Source organism: Xiphophorus maculatus, chromosome 1 (assembly GCF_002775205.1).
Source record: "Xiphophorus maculatus strain JP 163 A chromosome 1, X_maculatus-5.0-male, whole genome shotgun sequence".
Lineage (NCBI taxonomy): Eukaryota > Metazoa > Chordata > Actinopteri > Cyprinodontiformes > Poeciliidae > Xiphophorus > Xiphophorus maculatus.
In genome coordinates, this window is record NC_036443.1 from 1,152,762 (window position 1) to 1,171,827 (window position 19,066).

A 19,066-nucleotide genomic window follows, 5' to 3' on the forward strand; every position below is an offset into this window, starting at 1 on the left:
CTACAGCTTTACGGCCAGCAGCAGATTTAAACTCTGCATATTGATGACATCGCTCCAACTGAGACAAAACTCTGATTAATTTGATAAATGGGAAACAGATGGGTTTGAGACGCTGCACTAAATGAGACAACAACACCAAGCAGAGGAGGAAGCTGCGACATTCCTTCTGCTGTGTGTCACAAGTTCAGAGCTAGCTAGAGTGTGATTCCTCAGAGATAGTGAGTAATGACGCGGCAAGCTGCCAGGTCATCGCATGCACAGTCACATGAGCCAATAACTCCCATCCAGATGTCAGCACACGTCCTCACTCACCAGGATCTTACGGCAGTAACAAAACCAGCGACTCCCATCTTCTCCGGTGAGGACAAAGGAGAAGGTCTCACTGGAAATGAAACCGGAAAAATCAGGAACAAGTAAATCCAACAATGAATGTAGCTACAGCCAAATGAGAGCACCAAATATTAATATTAATAATAACTATTTTGTCTTTTGAATGTTTTAAGTGAGGGTGTCCAATGTGCGGCTCTGGACCCAGCTTTGCTTCACCAGACCGGTGATGGTGATGTGCTGAAAACAAATTAAAAATAAATTCAAATAGTCTTAAAAGTGGAGCAACAACACCAACTGTTCATCTTTTATCAACTACAGGGCCCTTTTGTAGCACATCGCAGGGCTGAAAGTTTTAATCCTAATGAATTGATTAATTAAATAATTGCTAACTAATATACTAATTGATTAACTGGAGTATACAGTCTAAAAAATAGGCAATATTACTGAAACAACACACACTGTCTGTAATTAAAATATTCACATTTTATTACATTTTAGGCACAAATTGCTTATTTTCTTATTTAAAAAGGAAAATTAATTATAAGAATCTTCTAATGTATTTCTAATATTCCATAAAAAGGCTTAAGTGGTTAAATAAAAAGAATTTGCCACATGTGCCAATTTTCTTAATGCAATTAATCAGTTAATCGACAGATCGACCTCTAAAATGACATACAAATTATTTCTGCTAGGACGTTTCATCAAAATATTGTGCATTTAGTTTGTTTTTATTATTTTTGTATTTTTTATAAGAAGAGATGAAAAATGTTTTTGTGGCCCACGGCTAATTTTAACTTTACATCTGTGAAGTTAAAAGTCCTGCAACAAAAAGTCTGGACACCCTGGTTTTAAGCCATGAAAGCTGAGATGAATTTAGGGATTAGAGCTGACAGCCGAAGACATAAACGGAAAAGAGGGGATGGAATAATACACATAATATGGAACAGAAACAAAATAAGGTATTTAAACCACATTATATAATAACAAATGAAGGCATTAGCTTTGAGATGCTAAAAGAAATCAGTAAAGTGTTTCTTTTACCATTGCGCCCCTGTTGTTTACGGATTTGTGTGTCACTGCGGGCTGACCTGGGTGTGTGTGCAGATGGCTTCCAGTCCTGGGGGTCCGGGAAGCAGAACTTGGGAATCACGTTGAGTTGATCCTCAGCTTCTCTGGAGAGACGGGACGACTTTTCAAACTGAAATGAAACGATGTAAATAATGTTTAGTTTTTTTCATATATTGTAATGATTTGATGTGCAGGACAGACAAACATCAGCCTGGTGCTTCTGCCTGCACATTTCAGTCCAGCTGTTCACATTGTTGTAATGTTTGGAGGTTTTTATTTGATGACTGACTGAATAAATAAATCAAAAAATCTTATTTACATAGCTGAGTTTCTCATTTGGAAGTTAAAACTGATTATATCGACTGGCATGAAAAGATGCTGATATTAGAGTCAAGTAAATGAGTAGACAAAGCTTGTAACATTTACTGACTCATGCCAGTGTGGGAAATTCCCCTTCCAATCATAAAACAAAATCATCTTAAGGATGCAAACAACAGATTTCATTCACTTAAAGCAATTAAAGCACATTTAGGTTGTCAGCAGAGCAGGGTAATGTTACAGTAAAGGCTCCCTCTAACCATTTTTGGGAACTGCTGAGTAATTTCAGGGGAGTACATGTTTCCTGTGGCGTTTTTCCGTAGCGACACAACCACAAAGATCTGGAAGAGCTGCTGCTTCTGCTGCTGCAGCTGGATCAGGTCCCTCTCCAGGGTGCGATACCCGGGCCGTCGCCTCAGTGTGGACTGGATGTAAACGGACCTTCCTGCTGAACACATGGAGTGATTATGTGCTAATGCAAAGGAATGCATTTCACCAAGGCTCATTTAAGGAAAGAAAACTGGAAACTGTCCAGGTTCTTCATTATGTTCACACTTTAGCGAGTAATTCTTTCAGACATAAGAGTTGTGAACTCCAAATAGAAACCTTTTATCTTACTGCTGATACCTTTAGTGTTGTCTTCTGGATCGCTCTCTGTCCCGCTGGTCTCCTCTGCTGCCATGAGGAGCAAACATTAGTCAGCAGGATGGGAATGAAAAGCCTCGACAAGTTATAATCACATGTAGACAGTAAGCCTTTGTTTGATAATCATTAGCCTGGCCCTTCCGCTGCTGGCCTTAAGTTAGTGCATTATCAGAAGCTGGGTATTTTCAGCAAGAAGCTCGTTTTAATCTCCCTGATGAAAGGTTCTGTTTCAGCTCTTACCTCGTGCAAAGGGCCCTTGGTTCTTCACTCTTTTTCTGCCTCGTTTGTCATCAAAAATGGTCTCAATCTTGGAGATATACTGTGGAGAAATGCAAACACGCATGTACTTCACAGCCTCGTCCATACAGAGTCACGAGAGTCAGGGCTGTAAATCGATTAAAAATCTAATCAGATTAATCACAATTAAATGTTGCATTGTCTCAAACCAAACATCTCAGTTTTCTTATTCAGGAAGGTTTAAAGAAGTCATTTTGTTTCAAATGTAATTTACAAATACTAATTATAAACTTGTGATTTGGTGGAAGGATAGTGTACATACTACCTTGGTTTTTTATCCAAACGTCCAGGCTTAAATATGTACATCCCTTAAAGAAAATACCAGCTGCAACGAACTGACTGAATAAGTGTGAACAACCAAATACTTGGCTGAATCACCTTTTCATTTCAAATTCTCAATTTATTCTTCTTCATGTCAATGAAGTGCAGTGAATCTTATTGAGTTTAAATAAGCCTCAGCTAATTTGCACAGTTAGCTGAAGTTAGGGTTTGATGAAGTATAAAAAAGATCAAAAAGATTTGAGAGCATTTGTGATAACAGTGACATCAGAAAACTGGATGAATGTCTAAAAACAATTTAAAAATGCACAGAAAGCTGCCAGGGAGGCTGGAAATAAAGCTGAAGAGGTGCAGGATTTTTTTTTAAACTTTCTCAAAGTTCCAAGTGTGGAGTTATTCCTCTGATTAAAAATCCATTTTTGTGATTATGAATTGAATGAGAAGTAGGATTATAAACGTATCCCAAGGCTTGATTAAAAACTAAAACCTCGAAGGAAATGTGCTGCAGATCCATGAGCCAAGTTGGATGTTTGTGCCAAAACAACTTTAACCATCATCAGAAGAAACCCACAGAGAAACATGGTAGTGGCAGCATCATGTACTGAGGTTACCATTTCATTTTATCTAGAGTTGGGATTTTTAATTTAATCTTGGTTCAAGAATCTACATTCAATGCAGAATACCGTATTTTCCCGACTATAGAGTGCACCTCACAATAAGCCGCACCCACAAAGTTTTTTTTTAAAAACTGAAAACGTACATATATAAGCCGAACCGGGCTATAAGCCGCTGGTATCTCCGCCACTCTCGGTTTTCCATAAGGACCCAGCAGAGGGCTGCGTTCTTAATAAATCTGCTGTTAAGAACGCAGCCCTGCGTCTCCAACGGCGAACCATGGATTCATTCACGCTGAGTCTACGTGCAGCGACCATCGATCTGTGCTGCCAGATCGATAGCCTTCAACTTAAAAGCTGCATCATATGAAATCAGCACTTTCTTCTTTGATTTCCAATTTTGACTTCCAATGATTCACTTCCTGCTAAAGAGCCCCCTGGTGGTTGAAGAAAAATCCACAGAAAAGCCGCACCCGGCTATAAGCCGCATGGTTCAAAGTGTGGGAAAAAAGTAGTGGGGTATAGTCCGAAAAATACGCTACACACCCTTTACTATCTAAATGTTTCTGCCAGTAAGCAGGAATAAAGAGGGGTTGTATAATTAGAGCGTTACAGTGACTCCAAGTGCAAATTCAAATCAACAAAAGAATAACTTCACCAGAATAAATGACCCGCAGTCCAGAAATCTCCTGAAACTGGGCTGTTCTTAGATAGATATAGAGAAGTTTTCCATGGCTGAGAAGGAACAAATACTGCCAAGTGAAGATGTGAAGTTTCTGACTCACATCTTGACTTAATGACCAAATGCTGAACCTGAGTTAAGCTGTGAGGCAAGATTATTGATCTTTTACAATAATTATGTTAGATATGTACAGTTTTTCTGTATGGAAAAACAGGAATAGGTGGAAAGCATTTTAAATAATTTACAGTCTCATTTACAGAAAAAAACTTGTTCTTTTTGCCAGGGGTGTGAGATCTAATGTACATTAACATTTACAGAAGTTATTTATCTGACATCTCTGTTTTCCTGCCACCCAAGAAAACATATAGAGGAAGTTTAGACTGCTGCTGCTGTTAAAAGACACAAACGTGAATGACAGAGTACAGAAACAACCAGAATGTTTCTGTAGCATAGTGATGCTACAGAAACATCTATAGCTATAGCTGATCTATAGCTATAGATCTCAGCTATAGTTTCTCAAATCTATAGCTGAGAAACACACACGTACTTATGCCTTTTTCAATGTATAATAGACTATAATAACTGATCAATTTACAAGAACAGCACTTTAGAAACAATCTAACAGTTTTTCTGTTTCTGTCTCGTGAAGGAAAAGATTCTAGCAAAAACATGCTAAAGCAAGAGCTAACCATAAACGTCTGGCATTTATCCAACACACTAACTACACAGTAAAAGTGTCAGACAGGTTTCAAAGCCCCATTCCTCTACTTCTCCCTCAGCCAGATGAATTACCTTGCAGTTAAATTCTGTTCCAGTCCAGCGGCTTCCCAAAGCCATCAGTTAGAAGTTTGTTTTCTCGTTCAAAGAGCCTAAATGTGACAGAAGAACTTGCATTTTGCTTCACCCCTATCTGTTTCTTTCAGCATCCTCTCCTTCCTGCTCGGCAAGTTACCGCGCCTGTCGTTGCTTTGCAACTTTTACCATGACTCATCGTTTTACACGGCAATATTTCCCACTGAGCTGAAGCATTTAGATGCATAAAACGGTTTAGAAAACACAGGCAGCTACCTGAGGAGACCCGTGGGCTTTCTGAGCGCTGCTGTATCGAGGCGATGCTGATTTAGCAGATTCTGTAAAAGTTGAGGATTTGGACGCCAACACCTGAAATACGTTCTTGTCCACTTTCCCAGCGTATTCATGCAACGTCTGACCTTTAGGAGAAAACTGAAGCAAACAAAAAAATTTAAGACATGATTTGTATATTGTGACAATCTTTTCTTCTATCAAGTGAGATAGTTACTATTTTACTTTAGGGATACAGAAATAAATAGGGATGTCCTGATCCAATCAAAGTATCATCCTGTGATTTTGATAAGAGAATCTTTCAGATTGATTAAACAGCTGTTGTAAATCTACTCTGAGTGACTTTGTCAGTCCCAGTGAGCCATGGAGTGTCTTCTTGTATAACAGCTGCTATTTTATAAACCTTGAACTTTATTCTGCTGAGCTAAGAAATATGAGCTGGAAAGAGAGACGGTATTGGCTGCAGCACAATGTGTCTGTCTGTGTCTTAACACAGACAGACACGTTGCTACCTCTACCTTGACCCTCTCCAGGCGAGAATTTACAACAGAACAGAAACTGAGGACATAAAATTAGCAAAATTATGAAGCAGTACTGCTCTTCCTGTAAGGTTTGTCTTATTTACTGGAATGGCAGTGAGACATGTTACATGCTGAGTTATCAACAAGTCCTATCAAAACAGATAATAAAAATGCTGTCATTAGCCTAGCAAACTGTACTGAATGATAATGTTAGCAGCAAAGTGATATAGGAGTTTATTTGAGACCAGAAAAGTGTGTCAGGTGAGACATATATTTAGAAATAAAAGGTTGTTATCCAGAAATCCCTGTTCAGACGAAATATCTGACACTGTCAAGAAAAACGGAAACTGCTGCAAGAATCATGACTAGAACACAAGCGTTGTACCTACAGCTAAATGATTGAGGTCGATTATGAAAACAGAGAAATAAAATCCTAATTGAGACATTCCTAATAAGTCAAAAAGATATTTGAATTTCCTTCCTTACCTTTGGACCTGGGGGCCTTATAGGAAGACACATAGCGGACAGCTTGACATCTTCATAGGGGTAATCCCTGATCCCATCACCTGCAGGTAGACAGTCACACAACATGTTGGAGAGAAAAACTGGAAGATTTAAATCATACCAGATGATCTGACATGTCTAAAAACCTTCAAAAACACAATGCAGATTTTAGTTTCTAAGCACTTCAAGAGATGCTGGTGGAAGACTGCCCACTGAAATGCAGGAAAAGGTCTTAGCCACATCCCAGAAATCAGAAATATTTCTAAAAATGTTAAACATTTCTTCTTCTGAATAACATACACTGCTCAAAACAATAAAGGGAACACTTAAACAACACAATATAACTCCAAGTAAATCAAACTTCTGTGAAATCAAACTGTCCACTTAGGAAGCAACACTGATTGACAATCAATTTCACCTGCTGTTGTGCAAATGGAATAGACAACAGGTGGAAATTATTGGCAATTAGCAAGACACACTCACTAAAGGAGTGGTTCTGCAGTTGGGACCACAGACCACTTCTCAGTACCTATGCTGTCTGGCTGATGTTTTAGTCAGTTTTGAATGTTGGTGGTGCTTTCACACTCGTGGTAGCATGAGATGGACTCCACAACCCACACAAGTGGCTCAGGTAGTGCAGCTCATCCAGGATGGCACATCAATGCGAGCTGTGGCAAGAAGGTTTGCTGTGTCTGTCAGCGTAGTGTCCAGAGGCTGGAGGCGCTACCAGGAGACAGGCCAGTACACCAGGAGACGTGGAGGAGGCCATAGGAGGGCAACAACCCAGCAGCAGGACCGCTACCTCTGCCTTTGTGCAAGAAGGAACAGGAGGAGCACTGCCAGAGCCCTGCAAAATGACCTCCAGCAGGCCACAAATGTGCATGTGTCTGCACAAACGGTTAGAAACCGACTCCATGAGGATGGTATGAGGGCCCGACGTCCACAGATGGAGGTTGTGCTCACAGCCCAACACCGTGCAGGACGCTTGGCATTTGCCAGAGAACACCAGGATTGGCAAATTCGCCACTGGCGCCTTGTGCTCTTCACAGATTAAAGCAGGTTCACACTGAGCACATGTGACAGACGTGACAGAGTCTGGAGACGCCGTGGAGAGCGGTCTGCTGCCTGCAACATCCTTCAGCATGACCGGTTTGGCAGTGGGTCAGTAATGGTGTGGGGTGGCATTTCTTTGGAGGGCCGCACAGCCCTCCATGTGCTCACCAGAGGTAGCCTGACTGCCATTAGGTGCCGAGATGAGATCCTCAGACCCCTTGTGAGACCATATGCTGGTGCGGTTGGCCCTGGGTTCCTCCTCATGCAGGACAATGCTAGACCTCATGTGGCTGAAGTGTGTCAGCAGTTCCTGCAGGATGAAGGCATTGAAGCTATGGACTGGCCAGCCCGTTCCCCAGACCTGAATCCGATTGAGCACATCTGGGACATCATGTCTCGCTCCATCCACCAACGTCACGTTGCACCACAGACTGTCCAGGAGTTGGCGGATGCTTTAGTCCAGGTCTGGGAGGAGATCCCTCAGGAGACCATCCGCCACCTCATCAGGAGCATGCCCAGGCGTTGTAGGGAGGTCATACAGGCACGTGGAGGCCACACACAATACTAAGCCTCATTTTGACTTGTTTTAAGGACATTACATTAAAGTTGGATCAGCGTGTAGAGTTATTTCACTTTAATTTTGTGTGTGGCTCCAAATCCAGGCCTCCATTGGTTAATAAATTTGATTTCCATTGATGATTTTTGTGTGATTTTGTTGTCAGCACATTCAACTTTGTACAGAACAAAGTATTCAATGAGAATATTTTTTTCATTCAGATCTAGGATGTGTTATTTGAGTGTTTCCTTTATTTTTTTGAGCAGTGTATCTTAGATGAAAAAAATCCATACCAAACAAAAAGACTAAGAAAAAAGCGACTAGTAAGCGTATTTGTAAATAGCTCTAGTGGGAAATGACTAAAATCTGAACTCTTATTATGCCATATTTTGAAAGAAAGATCATAACTGACAGCAGCCAGAGGCTGTGAGATTACCACGTGTTCCAGGAAAGCTCATACTAAAAAATGTCCATTTAACCAACGGCAGCCACGAACCAGCCAATGATTTCCTGCCTTTGCTGTTACGTAACAGAACTGAGTGATCATAATCTGGAAATAAATTCATTTACTACACCACACAGTCAATGAATGGAATTTGGCTTACACACAATATCCTCATAAATATTGTCATCAGAGTAGGCATGGTAGAGGTCGGGGTGGACATCTCCGTTTCCCACAGTGCCCTGCTGCGCTGTCAGGCGAGCCGCATCTTCATACTCAAACGACTTCCTACAGTAAGGACACGAGAAAAATTGGTTCAATACTTGATTTTAGTTCTATATCCTCTAACATCACATCTTTTGAAGCAGTTTTCTGAGTTGTCTTTAAGCTTCTTCTGAGCTTAAAAACAACTTCAACTGAATAACCTGCAGAATATTGACAATCTTTTATGTAGTTTTTAGTTGAAAACAAAAACTGTTTCTGGTTTAAAAACATCCCAGAAAGGTTCCTCTGTGATGCAAAGCATGAAAGACGATGATAAGCTTTCATGAAATTCAGTTACGGAGCATTCTTACCACATGTACTTACAGACTCAACAAGAAATTTCCTAATTAATTATCTCTGAATGCTTTTGTAATGTAGAACAGCAGCAGCTAGAAACAGAAACTATTTCTTAACTGCGTTTCAGGATGGTGTAATATTTTCTCCCCATGAAGGTATTTTGTAATGGATAAAAACAGAAGGAGATACTGACTTAATTTAAAGCTATAAAACAGTCACCTGGAAAAAACAAATAAACTTAAACAGTTAAAGTGGGAGGACAAAAGGTGAAAGAACACTTAGCTTTTAAAAGTCTATTTTTGTGCAAATGTAAGGTTTACTACAGTGAAAAAAAGATGTTGAATGGCCGTAATTCCCCTGATAATAAATATTAGTAAATGAGCTACGCAGCTCATTAACTTTCGTGGTGCATGTGGACTGTTTGTGTTTGTAAATGTTTATGACTTGGACCTATCTGTGCTATCAAACTGGGCCCCAACTAGACAATAGAGAAGAAAGCTGCCAGACAGCATGTGACCCCAGCCAGCAATTAAAATCTGACAATACAACCGCCCAGCCACCCCCAGGCAGGGACCCAACCCCAAATCTAACCCCCCAGGCAAAAAACAGCACTCCTTGATACTAATTTAACTTAGTTTAATTCATTATAAATAGATTTATTTTCATGATTACTGGCTTTTTAAAAACACTGTCAGTTGGTTAACCTTTGTAATGCTTTAAAAGCTCCAGCTGTTTTCATTTATTCTGCTCAATAAAAGGCTAGTATGAAATATGGTGGTGTAGTGGTTATCTTCCTGGCCTCACCTGTTCTTCTTATGCCTGGACAGCCCTTCGGTCTGGATGACAGGACACGGTGGAGGTGGGAAGTTCGGCGGCTTCACCACCCTCCTGCTCCTCAGGTTGAAACTGCTGTTGTTGTGAGGAGAGCCGCTGTCCCAGCACGGCTTCGTGTTGTTGCTGGTCCCGCGGTACTGGAATGTGCGCTGGGGTTTGGGAGGGGGCAGCATATCGCCTGCGTTGCTCCTGCTGTTCTCCCACAGTAGTCTGTCTCCCTCCAGCTTCCTCCAGAAACCCCGAGACGTGTAGAAGTTTCCAGCAGGCATGTTGTCATCCTGATCGCCAGCTGAAGGAGGTAGAGGCTTGGAGACGATTAAGATGTCAGGAAGGAGATCTGGTTTGGGGTCGCTGTTGGCTGAAAAGACTGGGTAGGCTGAAGAAAGGGTGTCTGTGTTAAATTTGGAAGATGCAAAAGTTTTTGCTGTGCTGTGTTTTCCAGGAGATGGGTTTGAAAATGAAGTAGAGGATTTCTTGAACAGATCTGACTTTCGAGCAGCCACGCTGTGGATGTCGTGAGCTGGAGATTCCCTGAAGTCTAACTCTGTACTTTTTGCTCTTGAGCGGCTATCTCTGGCATGAATTCCGACTCCCAAGCCTTCATTGGAATATCCGTTCCCCAGAAGGTCACTGGACAGCGTTCTGCACACAACGGGAGGGTGTGCTTTGACTCCTCCATCTCTGCTGCTGCTCTGTTGGGTCCGACTCTCCCACTGGGAGATCTTCTCCTTAATGTTGACCCGCTGCCCTGCCGGCCGGCCCTGCCGAACGGTGCTGGCCTCATCCATTCCCCGCCTGCCCTGCTCCACAGTCAGAGCCAGCATGGTGAGACGGGGCGAACCGGCTCACCTCCACTGCTCCATCAGTGAACACAGGAAAGGCCTTTCTAACAAACCGGAGAGCAAAAATCCACTTGATCAGGTGTTTGGTCCAAGTTATGAGCCAACAGACTTAAAGCTGCTTCCTTCTATGTGTCTTCTTGAACCAACCAAGAGTCATTTCTCTCTTGTCTAATTTTGTAAACAATCTAAAAAGAAGCAAAGACAAAAAAATTGCTTTTAAAAACATAATTGCAGCCACCACACTGCGAGGTCACAGGTGTCAAAAGGCAACACTAGGACCAGTGATGTCAGTAACTGACATCTGACCTCTTTTCTCAGTAACGAGTAATCTAATGCGTTGCCATTTCAAATCCAGTAGTCAGGTTACTTATTGAAAATCACTTTGCGTTACTATTTTCTTTTGTAATTAAATTTTATTTCCTCTACGCGTCTTGGGGAGTGACCACCGTTTCTATGCGACAGTATTAGCAGCGACAGAAACATAAACAATGGAGGGAAGAGGGAGATGCACATTTTGTTGCTGGAAAAACAGAAACTATTTTGAGTTTCGGTCACCAAGTCCGATTATTATAAGCAGCTTTGAGCTTGTTTATTTCTAAAATCGCTTGCAGATTTAATGAGTCGCAAGTTGCGGTTTTTGGGCTCGGAAATAAGCAGACATAAACCCCAGAATTTGTCATCCAGTTAGTTTTAGTCAGACTCATGATCCATCCCACTGTGTCTTTGTTAATATCAATTTAATATATTACCTCTGAATTACGTCGAGCTTCGTGTTGCGCTCCAGAAAACTGCAAACATTGAGACTAATATGAACAGCGCAATAAACGTGAAAACAGCCAGGAATCAGGTACGTGCAGAGTGGGGGGCGAGGGGGTTTGAGCCCCTGCCCCTTTTATCCTTGATGCCCCTAGTGCCCTTTTTGAGTTTTTTTTGTTTTCTTTTTTATTTTATTTTTATTTTTATCTGTATGTCAGAAGGCCTGTTTGTGCCCCTCAGCAATAATATTTAGCTAAATATAATAATTTAGTAAAAAATAAATTAGGCTGGCTGCCCTCAGTCTAATAATTACTCTCAGAGCCTCCATGTTGTTCAGACTCCAGGTCCATGGTAAGGAGGAGGGGGCGGATCTATGCCCTCTAACTATCAAATTATGGACAAGAATATTTTTTCATACACTGGTTTGTGAATAAAAACGTAGGTCTGATGTTGACGTTAGAAAAACTGTTTCTATTTATATTTTTATAATCGTCCTTGCAATAGCGGGAAAAACCCGCCTCGCCCCTAAACACAGAAATGTTTCAGCTGCAGAGAAAACTTCTGACTTTAACTTAATCATTCTGCTAAAAGCCTGGTTCACTACAGGAAGTCTGAGTCAGTCCACTGACAGATATAAAGAATGTCTGTCTTTATATCAGACATCCTGATATAAGACACGGTACCGACTGTCACTGCGAGTCGCAACGCAGATCAAAACCCCAGTACCACCCAGTACCACCCGGTACCACCTGCTGACTGTTCGCTCTGCTTCTCCTTAACGTTTCTACCAGGCGGTTTAAAGCCGCTGCTGACGGGATCTGGGCTGGAGGTTCTGGGCTGTAAATAGAAGTTATTGCAAAACCTCAAACCTTTAAGGAAGGTTCGGCCCACAGCATTTAGAGTTCACAAAATAAACATCAGAGAAAATATTGTAGAAATAATTAGAACCGCAGCAAAAAGCCAAACATGCCACAATGAAATGAATCAAAACGTCTCCAAAGCATCGGCGGACTGACAGGGGCCACCGGGGAATTCCAGGTAGATTCCAGAGATGCGCATCGCAGCGGCTGTTCATGCAGGGCCGGCCCAAGGTAATATGGGGCCTTAGACAGAACCCCTCTGCCCCCCCTGAAACTCTTCCTACTAAGAACATCAGCATTGCCAACATGTTTAAAAATAGATAAGGTGAATCTGTGAGAGGGAGACCAGGTTTATTGGCCGAGTTTAAAATCAATCACTGATTATTGGTTATTTGCTGTGATGTATTTGTGAACAAACTCAATTCAAACACAAAAGTTACACCATATTGTAGCCATGGTAACACAACAATCAAACTATCAAGACGATTCTTTAAACTTTTACAAAGTAAACTTCCTAATTAAATCCTAAATGTACTATTTATTTTTCTCAGCTGAATGCATTAAATAAAATGTAAAAACATTGTCATTCTCTACAAATGATGCTACAGGTTTAGATCTATGGTCTGTGTTACAAATAAACCATTTCTAGGGGCCCCTGAATGTCTGGAGGCCCCTTAATGGCCCCTACCAGCAGCTACTGAGTTTTCTTTGCCTTGATATTCCAGTCTTATAATTCTAGGTCTCAGAGGTGCTAACATCAAACTATTATATAGTTAACCCTTTTGAGCTTTTTCGATCTATAAATCAGTCTGCAGCCAGGTTTTTCTAGAGGTTAAATAGATATTATTAGGGCTTCATTAATAAAATGGCAGCAAATTAGCTTATTTCATATATAATAACCTTTGACCTTCTCTCCTCTGGCCTGTTTTACAGCTACAGTCTCAGATCAACTCAGCCCTCCAGGACTGTCAGCAGCAGAAACAGAAACTTTATACCTGTTGGGGAAAATAGACTACATTTGCTTTGCATTTATCTGCATGATGGCAATGATATAGTAGGGTCCAATTAGATACTTGATTAACATGGGTTGTTGCTATGTTGTTGTACGGAGTTTTTGTTCAATGTGCCCCTTTTTTAAATTTGAGCCCCTGCCCCTCCAAAGGTCTCTGCACGGCCCTGCCAGGAATGAACGTTTCCGTAAAGTTGTGCAACTAAACATCATTATAATCAGTAATATTAAGATAAGTGTCACAAATCTGAACACCGCAGCAGGTGTTCTGTGCACTGCACTCTGACAGCAAACGCAGAGCCGTAACGCAGAACCTGGACGCTGGGGCAGGGAGTGGGAGGGGCGTCTAAAATCCTATTTATAGTTTTCCAGACAATACTGCAGCACACAAACTACTAAAGTTTTTTTTTGTACTGTTGTAACCAGTAAATAATCTCCCCTTCAGTTCAACCACATAAGTGGAGACACATTGTTGATGTTAGTATTATAAAATAACTTGCAATTAAGTATTGGAAAAAGATCAATGTAGTTTTCACAGGTAGCAGAGTGTTGTTGTTAGCAGCTGCTGAAAGTAAGTAAAAAAGTTACTTTTAATGTAACTTAGTTACTTTACAAATCAAGTAATCAGTAATCTAACTAAGTTATGTTTTCAAGGAGTAATCAGTAATCCAATTAAAGTTACTCTTTCAAAGTAACTATGCCATCACTGACCAGGACGGTTTAAAAAAAGGTGGAGAGAGGAACAGAATGAAAAGACCAGCTGCAAAAAAAGAAATAAATTTAGAGAAGAAAGAGAGACGGTGACAGGGAACTAGATTACCACAGCGCTCTACAGCTGGTTTGTGGCTTGAGCTGTCCAGGCTTTCAGCCGGAGGGGAATTCTGTGTTGCTGTCATCAGAAACCTCACTGCTGCCTAAATATGAAATGCCAGTGATACAACAAAGTGCTGCATCTGATTTAATGCAACAACAAAGCTGCCTTTCACAGGACTGGAAAGTATGGGCTCCAGTCAGAGCCAATGAGAGACGCAGTACCATCAAAAAGAGTCCAGAGTTATGAGTCTCACTACAAGCTTCTCACCACAACTCCAACTTTCAGGCAGTCAGGAAATCCTACTTCATTCTCACAAATTTAATGTGGCTCATTTCTGACTTGTGAGTTTGTGATGTGTTCTTGTCATATAAAAACTTCTTACATTTTTAATACATTTTGAGGTTTTCATTTTATTTTTATTTATATTAGAAACTTGATTTTTATCTTCTCAACCCATAAATGACAGGCTGATTGGTCAAAAACCTTCTTTGGATCAGTACATACATAATACCTAATTTTACAGATTGTGTTAGCAGGAACACTCTTCAGTGTAAAAGTTGTTACAAAAAGAGACTCGCATTGCCACTTTTAGCATTGATGAAGTATTTAAAACTGAAGTCAGAGGAAGCAGGGAGAAGTAAGAATCTATTTAAAAATAAATTATATCTTCATTCAATTCAATGAAGCTGCAGAGGGGTAAGAGAGAGCAAGGGCTTAAGGAAATAACAAGAAGGCTAACCCTTACCCATTTACAATATTCTGTAAGTGAAAAATCATCATAATTAACAGAAATAAAGCCTTTCAAAGATCCATCTGTATGTAAATAACCTATATAATGTGTTTCACGTCATGGTTAAGTTCCTGCAATTAATGGACTTTTCAAGAATATTCTAGTAGGTCTGTATGAGGAAGGTCAGAACATTTTGAATACTGTATTATTATCTTTTATATATGTATTAAAGACAAAGGATAATCATCATAAAGCATAAAGGTTTTGGTGGGTGCATTGTTTGAAATTTAGTTTAAATTTATCTGCCTTCTGATTTGGAAATTTACAATTGCATTCTTGTCATCTTAAACATTCAAATAAAAATCTTCAGTTTTTTGTTTAGTTTTTTCCTTGCATGAGTTTCTGTCAAACACACATTCCTTTCTGCACATGCTCAGACAGGCACGTCTCTGGCAGATATTTTTCAACGGGTGATGATGTAACCTGGTTTACAACTGCAACTTTTAACTTACAACCTCGCTCACGGTAATCTGAGCCCATAGAAGACATTATGAAGGTTTAAATATTCAGTAAAAGGCAAACATAACCAGCCGGTATCAGCTGATGATGGAAAGCATTTCACCCACATTAAATGGATGACGAAACTCAGAGATAATATAAATATTTGGAACTAAATGAACTCCCTCCTCTATCTGTAGCACATGAAGCGATAACGACTGGCTGCAGACATTAAGTCGTTTATATCAGGATCCACTTTGACTCTTATTCAGCATTAGTCTCTATATGCTCCTATACCGAGGCTCCTCTCACTGCGTGGTAGCTAACTATTAGGACATGTTGCACATGAGGAAGCTGGAAGAACCTGGTAAAAGGGAAAGATATGCTCACAATCATAATAACTATGAGCTGAATTCCTGCAGAGCAGCACAACACCAGGGCCAGGAAAGTCTAGACTTAAATAGGGACGGCCTAAAAATTATGCTTTTGTTTAGTTTGACCTAAATTAAATGTATGCACTGATATGTTGCCCTAAAACTGCCAGACCTCGAGATGACAATGCATCCCCAAACTGACCCACTTCTGCAACATTTGTCTGGACTGCACAGGAAGGCATGAGCTGGGTTTCCTGAGCGGCAGGAAGAAGGATCAGCAGCCTGTCTGTAATTACGGTTCAGAGAGATTTGTGAACACTGATCTCAGCTATCTTTGGACAATTTATGATCACACCATGTGATGCCAATCAAACTGTACCTCTGAAAGACACTAAATTCTGAAATGCACTGGCTGCATGACAGTTACCATAGTACCATATTGGCAAATAAGCATGAGCCGGTATGAGACCGTCATGGTACGACACCCAAAGTAAACCAGATAAACCCGTGAAGTAAACACACTTTCATGGAATTCACAAAAAACGTAAAACACAAATTTATGTACATAAATAATGTATTGATTGTGTCAGTTATAATGTTGTTTATATTTGTTCATTGTTACAATTTCTAAATAGATAGAAAATATAAAGCAGTCACTAATTATTATTTCTTCTGTTTTTAAGAGCTTATTGTAAAGAGTGTTGCAGAAGTTTAAGAAGCTGATAAAAGCTGGTTAATTGGATATGTAGCCTGCAGTCCGCTCCCACTCACAGCTTTAAAATGTCACCTCAGTGTTGGGGGTGCTCCCATTTTTTACAGCAGAAATTATTTCCAAACTGACAAATTAGTCTTTGTTGTAAGCCAGAAGAAGTGTAAAGCACATTTCTCAGCTAGTTGATCAGCAGTCCACAGCAATTAGTGAGGGAGGGGCAGAACTGTTTTACTCCATGCTCCATTTAAAGCTGCAGCAGGTAACATTTATAAAATTTTTGTTTTTTTTACATATTTGTGGAAACTGTCACTAAAGTTTAGTATGAGACAAATTTGTGAAAATCAAATACTGAGCTCTTTTGGCTTCTCCCAGTGTTAACTAGAAACAACCAATCAGAGCCAGGAGGCGGGTCTTAGCGCTGTCAATCTTGTCTATGTGCATACCGTTATTAGCAGAGCTGATAACAGTTTCTTTGGCACATTTATCATGCCGTTCACAAGATTGATTGACAGCGCTAAGCCCCTCCTGCTGGCTCTGACTGGTTGTTTTTGACTGGAAGCAGTGCATTTCTTCAGTAGCAGCTCAGGGAGGAGCAGGAGGAGATCAAGCTTTTCACAGATTATCTGTCCTATTTTTTTGTCATGACATGGTGACACGTTAACAAATATGTGGAATTTTTTTTGTCATGTTACATACTGTGGCACTTCTGTGAAAGAAATTTAAATGTCTTGCAGTTTTAAAACCATACCTTTTTAAAACCTCAGTAAACGTTGATACCAGTATATATTTCTGTCAGGTTAGACAGCATCACAAAGTACACCGTCATCACTTACAGCAACTAAATTTAACCTAATTGGACCTTCAAAATCCACCCCAACACGCCCTCTTCAAGATGGCAGCATGACAGGACATGTTGTAGTTGAGCTGTTGCAGGAACCCTAGCTTACCATCAACGGTGACAGTTAATGCTGTAATACAGGAAAACTGCTGGTTTGCTACAAGGAGGATAAAAGAGCGAACCAAGAAAGAGTCTATAAATTACCGATCAAACAGCAGAAAGCTTTACATTCATTTGGAGGACTCCACTAGAAACCTGCGTAACATGACAGTTATATCATTTAGAATAAAAAGTTTAGAAAATAGTCATACATAAATAGTAGGGGGACATTCATTGACTTAGCAGTTTTTCCTTCACTTACATATGATTTAAATAAATCAACTTTTGAATAATGGCTCAATAATACACGCTTTCTATTTTATCAAGCAAATAAATATTATTATGGTTTTAATAAACACGCCACGGGCAGAAAGAGAAGCACAAAAAATGTTTATACTAAAAATGCAGCTTAATTTTCTTAATATCGTTAAACAAGATGACTAAACGATGCAGAAATATGTTGGAAAGAAGGTGACAGGAGTAATTAATAACACAGTTTAAAATCCATTGTATTATTTTCACCATATAGAGCGTAACATAAATGTGAGTGAGACATATTTTATAACAGTTAGCATAACGTTCATTTAGCAACTGAATGCAAATCGCTGTTTACCTGTCGTTAACTTAAACAAAGAGTCATAAAAGTTAAATGAAAGCCAAAATAACACATAAGCAATAATACTTCCTCTAAGAATGAGACTACTTACCATTGCAGCTCATAGCGGTCAGTAAAATTTATATCCTCTACTAGTGTTGCTTCCTAAAAACTGATAAACATAAAATCCCCTGGGTCTCATCGTTCAGGCTGAGGAGGTGGCCACGTTGGGCTTCAGACAGAGTTACTGGAAACTTCCGCTAATAGGAACCGACCATTAAAGAGATGATAAAAACGAGTCGTATATTCAACCACCTGTAAACAACAACAGCTTCGAAGAAGCTGGGCACACAGAAAGAAAAGCAGATAAACCAAATCACTTCTCGCCCAGCCTCTGGACAATCACTATTAAGTCAGGCGGACAGGCACTACTTCCGGATATGCTTTTCAAAATAAAACCTGGAAGCCATACAGAGCGACCAAATGAGCAATGTTCATGGGGAGGTGAAACTTTTATTATGCTAGTTCAAAAACTTCTGGTTGTCACTCTACATGTTTCTGTGTAACTTGACAAAGTTTTGGACTGTGAGAAAGTTGGGTTTTTTGGAGTTTTTCAAGTGGGAAGACATCACCGTATCCACTCCAGCAGCTGTTAACATGAATACGTGCTGATTTTTTCACGTGTCCCGGGAAATTCAGACACCAGACACACATGTGCACCAAACCGCATGTTAAAATATATAAATAAGCCGTAGATTTGAGACTGTAGTTAAGAACAGTCTTTCAAAATGTAGATAGTTACATTTTGTTATTTGAAAAGTCAATCCACTTAACTCACAATATAAATTTATATTAGTATTTTTACCTATATAAGCATTTCATCAAGGAATTCCTGTCAAGACTCAAGATTATGTATAATAAATCAAGACGATAAACAACTTCATAAAATGTGCATGACCATTTACAATAACTAAGTTCCTCTTTGTGCTGACACAAAGAATCAAGATAGACCTAAACTTTGAACGACATAAAAATAGGTATAAGTTTTCACAGGCAGCACAATTCAACAACATGTAATTGCTTGTTTACAATGCTATTTCAGAGTTCTTTGTAGCAAGAAATTCTGAATTTATTTATTCAACTGTTTCTTTT

The 19,066-nt window shown here is 40.0% G+C and overlaps 1 protein-coding gene across 7 annotated transcripts in view; it reads right to left on the minus strand.

Moving 5' to 3' along the window:
- The window catches only part of dennd2c (DENN domain containing 2C), a 33,644-nt gene extending 15,309 nt beyond the window's left edge, over positions 1-18,335 (minus strand). The window contains exons 1-10 of one of the 7 annotated variants that reach the window (XM_023335330.1): positions 18,027-18,335; positions 9,758-10,814; positions 8,556-8,680; positions 6,324-6,403; positions 5,302-5,457; positions 2,602-2,680; positions 2,344-2,388; positions 1,977-2,161; positions 1,419-1,528; positions 313-382 (exon numbers count right to left, since the gene is read on the minus strand). In XM_023335330.1, the coding sequence (XP_023191098.1) occupies positions 313-382; positions 1,419-1,528; positions 1,977-2,161; positions 2,344-2,388; positions 2,602-2,680; positions 5,302-5,457; positions 6,324-6,403; positions 8,556-8,680; positions 9,758-10,611 (1,704 nt within the window). In that variant the 5' untranslated portion in view covers positions 10,612-10,814; positions 18,027-18,335. The other 6 variants (XM_023335317.1, XM_023335325.1, XM_023335307.1 and 3 more) reach the window with 6 other exon arrangements.
- Between the last annotated feature and the right edge of the window lie 731 nt (positions 18,336-19,066).